Source organism: Penicillium roqueforti (assembly GCF_015533775.1).
Source record: "Penicillium roqueforti strain LCP96 04111 chromosome Unknown scaffold_15, whole genome shotgun sequence".
NCBI classification, from domain to species: domain Eukaryota; kingdom Fungi; phylum Ascomycota; class Eurotiomycetes; order Eurotiales; family Aspergillaceae; genus Penicillium; species Penicillium roqueforti.
Window position 1 is genome coordinate 300,903 of NW_024067579.1, and position 12,408 is coordinate 313,310.

The window sequence follows — 12,408 nt, forward strand, 5'->3', positions numbered from 1 at the left end:
ACATGTCCTTGTGTCACCAGGGATACAGAAAGGTCTCTGCTTCCGGAGGGTCGATGGGTCATCAGAGACAACGCGGAAGTGCAGTGCATACAGATCTCGTCGATGCCGAATACCGATGAGCGTAAGTCTGCGTTCAAGAGTGCCGAGGGGAACTGGCACCGAATACATTCCAGGAGTGTCACGTTGCGACCCAAAGTTGCATACTGAGTGATACTGGTCGTTGCCGTGCCAATAAATATGTTCTATAAATGGCTCTGTATATACCCGGCCACGTGCTCTCTATAGTCAACCTCTGGCCCTCTGGGAGCTAATCAATAGTCAGATATCAACGCAGTAGTAAGTCATCCCGTTCGGTAGCTAAACTCACAATATTGCTCTCCACCCGTTGTTTGTCCTGCAAATATATCATCTCGCCACCTCTTCGAAGCGTTTTGCTATAGCCAACGAGTGTTTCCAACTTATAACTTGGAGTCTGGATGTTTTCGATCTCCTTCTCCACCGATCGGGTCTTTTCTTGGATACACGAGAGCTAGGCTGGTCGACTGTCAGATGCTTTGCCGGTGTCAGGCTTGATGTCTTCCTTGCACCGTACGTTATTGTATCTTGGTACAACCCCGTTGGATTGAGGACATGGAAGCATGTGATTCCTACCACATTTGGTTCCGTAATTCATATATAAATATAAATAGAAGTATGACGAGCCAGATCAAGGGGAGTGCTTCAATTCAGCATAACCAAGACGAGAGAGAAAGTACAGAAGTGGGAGAGGGCCTGCTGATGAACGTATCAGACTACGCAAGGAGGAAGAGAAATGATCAAGTCGAAAGTGACAATCAAGATATATAGAAGATGATAATCTAGCCACACTTCTGAAGTTCTTTAAATAGCTTCATGATTCATCCCACAAAGCTCTAAAGATCTCATCCTCTAGAATCTAATAGAAGCATCTCTGCAGGCGAAGTAAAGAGACCACCGACGCAGCAAGCTGAACGCCAAGCTGCCTGCGAGAGGAAAAAAAGAGAGGGAAAAGGAATGCCAAAGAGAGGTCTACAAACTGCTTGGGGTAACAGTGAATGTGCCCAAATGCATCAATAGCTGGCCACTTCTGCAAAATGAAAGAATCTCTTGCTTATACATCTTATCTACCCACCAACTAGCTGGGATATTTCAAGGGTCTATCAAAAGCACAATCACAAGCAACTAACCTGTCCTGGAGGGTGGCTCATGGGTGCTTGGTAATCGATGGAATCCTAGAGAATCTATACGGTTTGAGTATCAGACAGAAACACGACATAGCCACTATTCTGTATTATAATCAGAGACATGTGGCATTTCGAAATGCAGGGATAGATCGTGGTTAGGTTCCAAAATTCTAGAATAACACGTGTACATAGGCATCGAAGTGAAGAATGTGCCATTCCTTGCTGTCATGAGTTGCATAGCCACGACTCCTTTCCCAGCAAAGCTCCTTGGAGCCTTCTTTCTAAGTTTTCTTGACTCAAAGTAACGAAGCGCATAGTATAAGCATACGCGGCCAGCCTCGAGGATTTAAGACAGACACGTCATGGATTTTTGAAGGTGCCAAGGTGTGAGTCAGAATAATCAGTCAGTGTTGGTAATCCAAAATGCCAAAAATCTAAATCATCAATAACAAAACGCGCAAAGCAAAAAAAATCTTGCATCTGAAAACAGGAGCATGGTCCTCCGACAATGTCGGCGATGCCCGGAGGCCGGCATTCCGGGACGAAAATAGAAAGCTTCCAGAAGAACGAAAACAACCACGCTTTACCGAATGCAACACTAGCGGCATGCAAAAGCCACTGAAAATTCCTTCTGGAACATACCAGAAATACCGAATACGATTACCTGCAGATTGTGGCTGCTCCAAGTGCCGTACGGTAACAGATAACCGGAAAACTTGAACGGCGTAACGGCAGTACCGAGAAGTGGCTGTGCAGCCCTAGCCCAGCATCCAATCATTTACATTGAAAAACTTTTCGCTGCTGCATTAGCTCGTTACTAAATATGATCCTGCATGACAATCTCGCAGACCCATCGCCGAGAAACCCGGATTAAGGTGCTGACATAGGTTTTATGGTCGGGATTGCATGCCGGTGAAAAATTTTTCTCCGTGGTCGTTTGAGTCTTATGCAGGGGCCCTCTATTGGTAATGAACAGGATCGATGCCTAATTGAGAAGGAGGTTAATGTACATCGTAAATCATGGTGCCTTCGGAAGGATAATATATCCCCAGATCTTATACATTCCACTATAATCTGAGTGGGCCATTGGATCTGGATATTTGGATCAGCTGAGGTTGGTTTGCCACTTCCCCAGACTCGGTAGGGGCCACGTTTCGGTGCACCCTCGAGGAATCCGCCAAGACCTTCCGGGTTTTGTCCACATGGGAAAGGGAGATCAGTCGGGTTTGGGCCAGACTGTTCGGTAAATACGGCAGACCCCGGACCCGAGTTCGCGCGTCCAGACCGAGAAAATGGAACCTGCCGGTCGGATTTATTTCGCGCTAGTGGATTTCAAAGGGAGATCCTCGGGGGGTCACATGGCATCTGGTGGACTATTGCTGCGGCCTCTGTTCTTGCGCCTACACGAGATCCAAGCTGGAAACCCGGGGTTTGCCGGTGCTGCTCGGTTCGGAGGCCCTTGATCTGCAATCTGATGCACTGGCATTTAGTGCCCAAGCCATGTGCATATGCACGGTTGAAGATGACAGCGCTAGACAGAAAATTTCGAAATGTAATCCGCAGTATCCGTACATACCACGCTACCCATGGTGTTCCGCGTGCTACAAAGCCCGCTAACAACTTAGCACGGAGTATCCTGGAGGGATCCGATCAAATCAAATATGTACTCTAATTTTATCGCAACAATTTTTGAGTCAAAGGGGAAAACATATGATTCACATGTGATCGAGTCATGGAATCATCGACAGTACTCCGTGTAGACCGGAAAATTAAGGCAATCACCCCACAGTAAAGAGACCATGTGACCATATATTAGAGCCGGATGGGATTGTTGTGTAGCTCAGGTTGGGCATTTCCCGCCGAGCCTGTGAGCTTAGTCCAATAGCCAAGCGCTTGGGGAACAAATTTGAGACATGGAGAGTAGCCCTTAGCCCAAAAATAAAGTCAAAGTAAATTAAAAGTAAAGTAAATAACCGGTGGTGACTCAAGATCTGGGGTCAGCTGGTCATCAAGTCCCTATACACAAACAAGATCCATGGACCAGTTTCCAAATTCAGCTTATCATGCCATGAGATGTACGGAGGATGGTCAGCTGACTATCGCGTCTGTCGAACTGCGAGCGGAATCCGCCGATTGGTGGGTAGTGGGGAGACATCGCGAGACAATCCTAGACAATCGGAGTAAGACAATCGCAAGTTGGGAGAATATTATTTCGCAGCCACAATCCTGAGTTATCCGAGGTTTGGAATAGTTGGGTCCGAGTACGAAGAACCAAGAGGAATGTGCTTTGCAGATGTTGTGCAGGAATGAATGTTGGGACCGAACCATTGGACACCAGCCACATGGCTTGATCTCGATGTGGCTAGTATTTACAGAAACCTTGGAAGTGTACGGAGGAACTAAGAATGGACCTCGGCTGAACAACACTCCGTCCATTTCGATGTTGTATATTTCTGGGCATTCGAGGAGTAATGACTCACCGGAAATAGCACATAAGGCCGAATCGTTAGTTCCCAACCAAAATTCAGTTACGCGAAAATGGACACCAAAACAAACTAAGGTGTGGCTCAGCCCTAGGGATTCCTCCTCGGCATCTCCACCCCCATTTTCCAAATTATGGCCCTGGTCACCCGAGTGCAAATCGGAGCTAGTTCTAGACTATGCGACCGATTAGTTGATTTTTTACTGTCTTTTCTAAGCGATGTCTTGCAAACCTTGGCTGAATACTCCCGGAAATGTCCTACAGAAATTTAAAAAAAAGTAATCCTTATTAAATATGCAGATCTCCAACAATTCCCATTGACACCCAAAAGCCCAATGACATAGAATATAGTATGGTGGAGCCGTGTGGCTTTTGTATACCGAAAGCCACAAACTTCACCAAGGGAAAGAGCAGATCAGATCAGTGGGACTCGGTAGAAATGGGTGTATGTGGTGATACGAATCCAGTCCCGATGCGGACTAGTCTCGCACTTGGGTACAAATAAAATAATAAAAATCACGCCAAATTGGTCAATACCGTAAATACTTGTTCGGGGTCACCGAGCTAGTGAGGTCATCTAGTACAGGCGCTCTTTATTAAACTCCAACTTCCTCCCATCTTTCAACTTCATTACTCATACCCCCCCCCCCAAATCATTATTCTGACTCTTGAGATCATCATATCAAGTAAGATTCGCTTTTCCTCCGGCCGAGTCATTCTCCAGAACCAAACTCACCTCAACCATAGTCGTCTCTATTAAAGTTCCAGCCCTCTACTCTTACCATTCGATCAGCCTCCCGACGTTTCCAGACTCTTCGCTACCTCAAGCTTTGAACCAAAGTCGCCAAACCAGACTTCTTCAAAAGCACGGCCACAATTGATCAGGAAATCTTAATCGGATCTTGTGCCGTCGGGTTCTATAAAAGCTCGCCTTTCCCCGGTGGCGAACACTTACCCACTTTCTGACGTCCCCCAACACCGTGATAACATAATGCTTATGTACCCACGTAAGGGTCTCATCACCGATCCATACAACCCTGAGGGCATCATCATACAAGACGACCAATACCCACCGGATTTCTATTCTGAGAACGCCTTGCACTACGATCAGTCTCGTTTGCAGTCACCGTTCCAGTGCCACCCCAGTGTACAGCTCTCCCCGCCATCTTCCGCACCTCCCTCGCCTACTTTCTCCTCTCCGACCTTCTCGACTTCTTACCCGCAGACGTCTGACTGTCAGTCTTTCGGGGCTCCTTCGATGACCCCAGCGTCTTCATATAACCCGTCATACGACATCCAGGGTTCTAATTCACCATCGCACTACCTGTCGCAATATCCTCAGCAATATTATACGCCCATGCTGGTACAACAGCCGCTCGCTAGTAACCAGGGTTGGGATAGCAACCTGCAGTTGTTGAGCCCTGCGCGCATCCCATACCCCGGTGTGCAAAAGCGATCCTCACCCTCGGCATCCTCGCGCTCAGCTCACGCAGGGTTGCCCGCCAACAACTACCACCGCCGCTCAAACAGCGCCAACAAGCCGCTACCCACCCCGGTGCAAACCCCTCTCCAGAACTCATTCCTTGCGACTCCATTCCAAAGTTTCGATCCCTCCTCCCAAGATGGTCACAATGCCGAGGCCGAGTCTGCCATGAGAAAAGCGATCATGGACCAACAGAAGCAGTCACCGCAGCAAATGCAGAACGACTACTCCCTGGCTCCATCGGCGTCATCGATGAGCCATAATTCACCGGTGACTCCGCAGACTACCCTCGATGAACTCGACGATGCATCCAAGTCGATGACCAATGGTGAGAATCGAATTTCTGATATTGATTTATGGATGGACCAGTACTTACATTTCGATCCTCCAGAATACAATGCCAATGGTGCCATGTCAATTGGAGTCCCCAAGCTGAACAGAACGATTTCCGATATCTACCAAGACGAATTGTACAACCCCGCCATCATGGCAGCGCCTCAGATGTCCAAGCCAATGGGACAGAATCACCTCAACCCGCGCAATTTCATTGCCGATCGTCTTCAAGCTGCTAACCAAGGACACTTGTCAGCTCGTTCGCAATCGCCTGGCGGCAGACGGGATCGCTCACCTTTCCGTACTTCTTCCCCATTCGCCGGTGATATGAGTAACAACGCTCTCCAGCAGCCCCAGATGGCCACCAGCGTCCCCATGGGACAGAACGCAATGAATGGGTTGAACGGAATGAACATGGACCAGACCACAACTGGAGATATCAAGACTATGTCCCCCAAGGATGCGGTTTTGGATTTCCAAGACAACGATGATTCCATGCCTCCTCTGTTCCCTCCGGGTCAGGCTGATTTCAACCTGGGTGATGCGCTTGGCTTGCGCCGCGATACTGGCCCAATGCGACCGATGGAAGCATTCCCTCAGTATTCGACACCTAGCATGGCCCAGCCACAGTTCGCATTCTCTGAACCTCAGATGCATCGCCCTCAGAACCTCTTGCCGCAGGGTACCGATTTCCCTTCGCTCCCAGCAGTGGAATCTACCGAGAGCTCGCCTCCAAGTCAAATGAATATGTCCATTACAGAGAGCATTCCTCGTCCCGACAACACGTCTTCGGATGCGGGCACCTACACTTGCACATATCACAACTGCACAGACCGCTTCGACTCTCCCTCTAGACTCCAGCGACATAAGCGCGAGGCGCACCGACAAACTACACCGGGCGGCCACCTTGTCAGCCGCGATACCTCGCTCCGCAACTCCCAGGCTGGCCCGCACAAGTGCGAACGCATCAACCCGTCTACAGGCAAAGCATGCAATTCTATCTTCTCCCGGCCTTACGATCTTACACGGCACGAGCATACGATTCACACTGCTGGAAAGCAGAAGGTGCGCTGCCACATCTGTAACGAGGACAAGACCTTCAGCCGAAACGATGCTTTGACAAGACGTAAGTTTTCCCCTTTTCGCTTTCACCCCTTAAGTTGGTCATACACTAATTACATTAATTACAGATATGCGAGTGGTTCATCCCGAGATCGACTGGCCAGGCAAGCAGCGCAGAAGGAGAGACTGAGAGCGCCTTCCACGTCATAGTCACCGGATCGGCATGCCGAACGTCATCGGTGGACCCATGGTGGACCCACTGGGCTCCACCAAAAATCCGGGGCTTCGTCATCATGACGATTCAGCTCCCTAATTCTCATGAACTGTATCACTATGCGGCTTCCGATTTTATTATGTGTACGATTTTACGTTGATGATTTGTTTACATGCGGTTCCCCTTTTAGCATTGGTCGGTGTGTTTTTTTCATTTTGCGTGTTTTCCCCCTCTATTTTGTGTCTATGCCATTTGGCCGGGAAAACAAACGGGTTTGGTGTTGTACATTTCTGTTGTACATGGTGTTGCTGCATTTTGACCCCAGTACAGTGTGTCCCTCTTGTACTATAGTACATTCCTCTAAAAAAAAATGTATATTAGCTTGGATATGACATGAATTTGGAAATGATACATATGTATATCACTCTCCACACTCCCTCCGCACTACTCCACACTCCACTGTAATCGTGAAACACCCTCTTACTTTGAGATAATCAAGGGATAGACTTGAATCCTCGTACCCACTTGCATCAAACCTGCATGTTTACCCACATATGCCAGCCATAACTAGGGACTGTTTTAACAATCTATGCATGTGTTGCAGATAGATGTACATTGTCTGAATGTATCTTGTGTATCGTAGACCGATTAAAGTTGACAAAAATACCAATGCACCACGAGCAAAGTTTTGAACATTGCATGTTGTATATTGCAATTAATTAACATCCCCTACGGATGAGTCCCGATTCGCGCTGATCATATATTGTCCTCCGTACTCCGCTCCGTACTCTCCGTATTGCATCAACAATAGAAATTACCTACATTACCTATCAACACATTGTACATTGTACACTGTACCTTCAATGCCAACAAGAAGTTAGAACAAGCCGGACGTGCAAGTAATCCATATAGGCCAAGAGTATGATCCCACCATTGCGTAGCCGGTTCCCAGAAAGCCTTGGAACAATCCCGAGCGCATCCAAACTCTGGCCTGATAAGCGATTTACCACCATCCTGGTACCCGGTACTGGTGGGATTTCTGGTTTGGGTTTTCGAGTGTCGACGTACAGGAATTGCACAAGCACAATTCTAGCCCCTTCAGGATTCTGGTCCCATCTTTTTTTGATGGAGTTGGTATTTTGAATGCATATGGAGTTTCATACCGATGTGCCTCCGGGAGTGTCATGCCATATCTCCTATCTTTTACTGGGTGTGAATGTTGCTGTCATTATCTTTGGTTGTTATCGTCATTAATGTCAATTGAAGCTATTCGAGCGTTTTGTACGTATTTGAAACTATCGATCTGCAATTGTGGGTATCTATCTTAACGTTTACCATATACCAATAATAAGCCGTATAGGTATATTTACGTTGTGCACCCTGAAAATGATAGACAAGAAATGATAAACAGGGTGATATACATCGGTGGGTCCATGGCTTGATAGCTGTGGGTCTTCAATACCGTTGTGTATTGGGGGGTGGGGAGGTGGAGAGGTGGAACGATGGTGGGTGTGTGGCTGAGGACGAACTTCTGTTTTTTAACGTAATCTGCCGTACAATCGGCGTTCCTCATTTATTACATAGGAGTTCGTATATCGGTGGTGTGATAGATGGCTTGGCGGCTTATTTTGACTTCAGTTAGTTCTTTTGCGATGCACCGGTACTATATCCCTTGCGTGGTCGCATCATCGAGGGAGTCATATGAGATGTGAAACGTGAGTCGTATTACTCGGTACCGCCCGGCAGTATTGCTATCTCAACTCTCCCTGGACTTCAAAGATAACGGCCTATGCTCTGTCTCATGCATGTGCATGCTCGACTGCATATGTTAATACGAGACAAGGCGCCTATATCACTCTACACGTGAACGTGCTCTGATCGGCTATAGACAAGTATGTATGAAGCATTACACAGTTCAGTGCGACCTTTGGTGTATTCCAACGATATCATAACAACTCTGACTCTGCATCCCTCGCTCGCATCCGGAGCTGAGTATCTCCCCATGGAGGAATTTTTTTGATAAAATCCCCATTATTTCCTTAATCGTTGCGGCATCTGGCGTCCACGTCAAGCTACCCCAGCTCCCTGGCCCTTCCCAGTCATTTAATACAATTCTTGTTGTGTCTATCGAATACATTTTCTCATCACTGAGTCGACGCCTTCAGGCCCCATCGCTGCCTGATCATCCGGAAATATGTCGGATCGCTTGTTGCTTTTTCAACTGATTCTCGGTCCTGATGCACCATTCTCTACATTGACCAAATCCCTTATTGACATACAGACTCGTCGTATCCTCCATCATTCCAATTTTCGCGGCGTCTGTTTTTTGCTCTACCTACTTCAACTTAACCCACCTGTCTCATTCTAGTGGCCTGAGGATCTGTTTCCCTATGATCCTCGAGACCTTGAAATGTCTACGGGATACAGATATTGCAGGTGCCTAATGGAGGGATATGACGAATGTCTCTGCAGATTTTGTAATCGATGTGGGAGTTTTGGTCATACTGCCATTTACTGCAGAGGGAAATCCCATGGGGGACGAAGTGGAGGGTATCTGAGATGCTCACGCCCTACAAACGTGACGCCGATGAATGATCTTGATTTTATTGACGATCATAGTAAGGTATGTGCGCTGTTATTCTAACGCCTACTCTTCATTACGGTGCTGACTGAAAAGATCCCGTCTCAGGATTCGCCCAAAGCGCTATGCATCGAAAAAGGACCGCTCGCCACAAAGATCACCACCCAATGAAATTCCAAATGCCAAACGACGAAACTGGACTGAGGTGGCCGGCATTCTAAATAAGACTTTGAACCTAGGACCCGTTGATCGGACCTCCATCCTAGAGCATTTGATTTCAAATGTTCGCCTCGAAATGAGCGAAAGGTACTCCTCTGTGCTAGAGGAGTTCGATATTGCTAGAATACTCGAAGACAGTCTGAGCCCAGTCGTGAAGAATATTTGTGAAAAGGGCAAATTCGACCTGATCAGGCAAGTTTGACCTCGAAATGCAGAGAAAAGTTGCTAATAAAACCTTCATAGTCTCTTGGAAATTGGACAGGATACAGAAACGAAAAAAGAAGCTGGTGTATATCTTCATATTCTATGGAGAGAGGATGAAACGACGAAACGGTTTTGGCTTTACGTCGGACAAGCATGTGTGCTGTGTCTTGAGGATCCGGAAACATAAAGACCCTAGACATCGCTGGAAGAATAGAGGTCTACACTACGCAGTGTGGGACTCTGCCGTGGATATGAAATCAGCCTTTGTCACTTTGGCTATTCTCGACGCCCCATTTTCCACTAAAACGCAGCTAGTTCTCAACCTAGCAGAGATGTGGATGTGCCTAAAATTCCAAACACTGACTTCCCTTCACCTAGGCTCCTGGTTGCCGAAAAGCACAAACGCTATATGGTCGGGTAATCATCTCAATGTTGCATTGCCATTATGGCAAGGATTCACTGATACTCAAGAGAACAAAGATATCACCGACGCAATTGGCGGCAGATCAACCTTTCAACAATACCTTACATCTGAGGATTCAGTTATTCGGGCATGGGCGGAACAAACCAGGGATGCGTTCAACGACATACGAAACTCACCTGACCCCGGGATCAGAAATTACTGGTGGGATCTTCACAAAGAGCGTATCCTTAAGGCACAGGACACCTGGGGTAAAAAGAAAGCTAGCATGGCTAAGCAGTACCTCGAAGGGGCCAAAGCTCTCGTTACATTGCATTCCGGAAATCATGGAAACCATCAAACTGAGGTTAGAGCTGGTAGTTTCAGGTTCACTGTTTCATAAACACTTGGGCTTGATCTCCATGACGGTGACGAAGTTATTCTCCAACATCATCTAACCCCGACTCCACACCCACACGCTTATTCTCTTTCGGCATTGAAAACAGATCCTGCTACCCGCTTGGGGGTTTCTATCCGCAGTCAAGATAGCCATGGAGGTTTTCATTGCTGGCTAAAGGCGGCTGGAGAGTGCAATTTACGAAAAATGAACACACTCGTGGACACTCTGGAAGGCTATTCTGCAGAAGAAAGCCAGAGATTCAAGAGACGCTGGTTTGTTACTGGGTCTTTGAATAGACCAAATAGTGATATTATAGGAAGAAATAGGTACACTTGATATTCTAAAACTATAATTTTCAGAGTTCAGAAAAGTTGCGAAGAGCCAACGGATTCTTAGTCGGATCCAATTTTGGTATTTCAAAGTCAGTGTAGGATATCCCTTTATATCGTCCGTTGTTTCCCCAAGAGATCCCATGTTGCAGAAATTAACCAGTCAGACTAACTTATATAGCTGATAACAATGACTTGATGAGGCAAGTGACGTTGAGTATGTAGAGTTAGAACATCAAAGAAGGAATCTCCATGACACGTGCAATTCAGTGGAGTTTCTTGGCGCGAAAAAAGTACAGATTTGAAGCAGCGCACTAATAAAAAAGATACGAGAAAAAAAAAGATAGACATAGCATGTCCTGGTTTCGATCCAGGGTCCTATTGTGAGTTAGTTTGATGTTTATGAGTCAAATTGGGTTCGGTGAAACGTACCTCCGGGTTATGAGCCCGGCGCTCTTCCCCTGAGCTAACATGCTGATTGGTGGAAGATATATGCCTTGGGTAAAATATGTATCATGTTTTCGAGAATTTCGAGTTCTATATATAGTAGCTACTAGTACATATGTTATACAAAAGTACCTCATCATCTAATAATTTATGGGGTACTAGCTTCACTTTTAGAATATATTGACTAGTACTCTGTAGATAATTCTTACTACTCAATTAGACTTACACAGGTTATTCACCTTTCGTAAACATTATTTATTATTTTTATATCTCAAAGTAGGGATATATGATTTTCGCGGGTGCTGGATTACATCCCATGAGCATGTTAGCTCAGGGGAAGAGCGCCGGGCTCATAACCCGGAGGTACGTTTCACCGAACCCATTTGACTCATAAACATCAAACTAACTCACAATAGGACCCTGGATCGAAACCAGGACATGCTATGTCTATCTTTTTTTTTTTTTTGCGTTCTTCGCTTTCACGGTAAATTTGCGGTATCATATAGGATTCTACATTGACTGTAGCTCAAGCCATTGCTTGCATGTCTTCTTTTGGACTTTGTATAGCTTTCTTCAAGTCTCTCCTAAATAATTAAACCTTTATATGGAGGATGTGCTGGATATATATCACCTCTTACCTTGTTGGTATCTAGATGTACTTTTGTAATTGTTTCATGAATCGCATTAAAACCCCAACTATTCAAACTTCATATCAGCAGAGGTATTGCGATATCCTCTAAATTACTGGTAGAAAACAGTCCCAATATTTTCCCAAGTTTGGTAATAGCCCTACATATTGGTCCCCATGCCAACTTACTCTGTTTAATTGGGTACTCTCGTTTTGATCGAGTACAAGCAGGCCTATCTCGATCACACAATTCATTATTCTCAAACACAAGAGTTTCATGCTGTGGTGCAACTTCCCGCTGCCTCAGGCCATCACCGACATCACCAGCTCTACACGACACTCAGACACAGTGGAAGTGCTTGATTTACGTGCTCCTACAATCAACGCATATAGTGTTACACTCTGGGCTTCATATCCTCGACTC

General features: G+C 46.3%; 2 protein-coding genes across 2 annotated transcripts; both read left to right on the forward strand.

Moving 5' to 3' along the window:
- Nucleotides 1-4,675: 4,675 nt before the first annotated feature.
- On the forward strand, nt 4,676-6,752 carry LCP9604111_5979 (stress-regulated transcription factor RPN4; the record flags this gene model as incomplete). Its single annotated transcript, XM_039073848.1, has 3 exons — nt 4,676-5,495; nt 5,559-6,626; nt 6,691-6,752. 3 exons carry the CDS (start codon nt 4,676-4,678, stop codon nt 6,750-6,752), a joined length of 1,950 nt encoding a protein of 649 aa, XP_038928014.1.
- Nucleotides 6,753-9,367: 2,615 nt separating this feature from the next.
- Nucleotides 9,368-9,967, forward strand: LCP9604111_5980 (uncharacterized protein; the record flags this gene model as incomplete). Its single annotated transcript, XM_039073850.1, has 3 exons — nt 9,368-9,399; nt 9,454-9,768; nt 9,820-9,967. 3 exons carry the CDS (start codon nt 9,368-9,370, stop codon nt 9,965-9,967), a joined length of 495 nt encoding a protein of 164 aa, XP_038928015.1.
- Nucleotides 9,968-12,408: the final 2,441 nt, after the last annotated feature.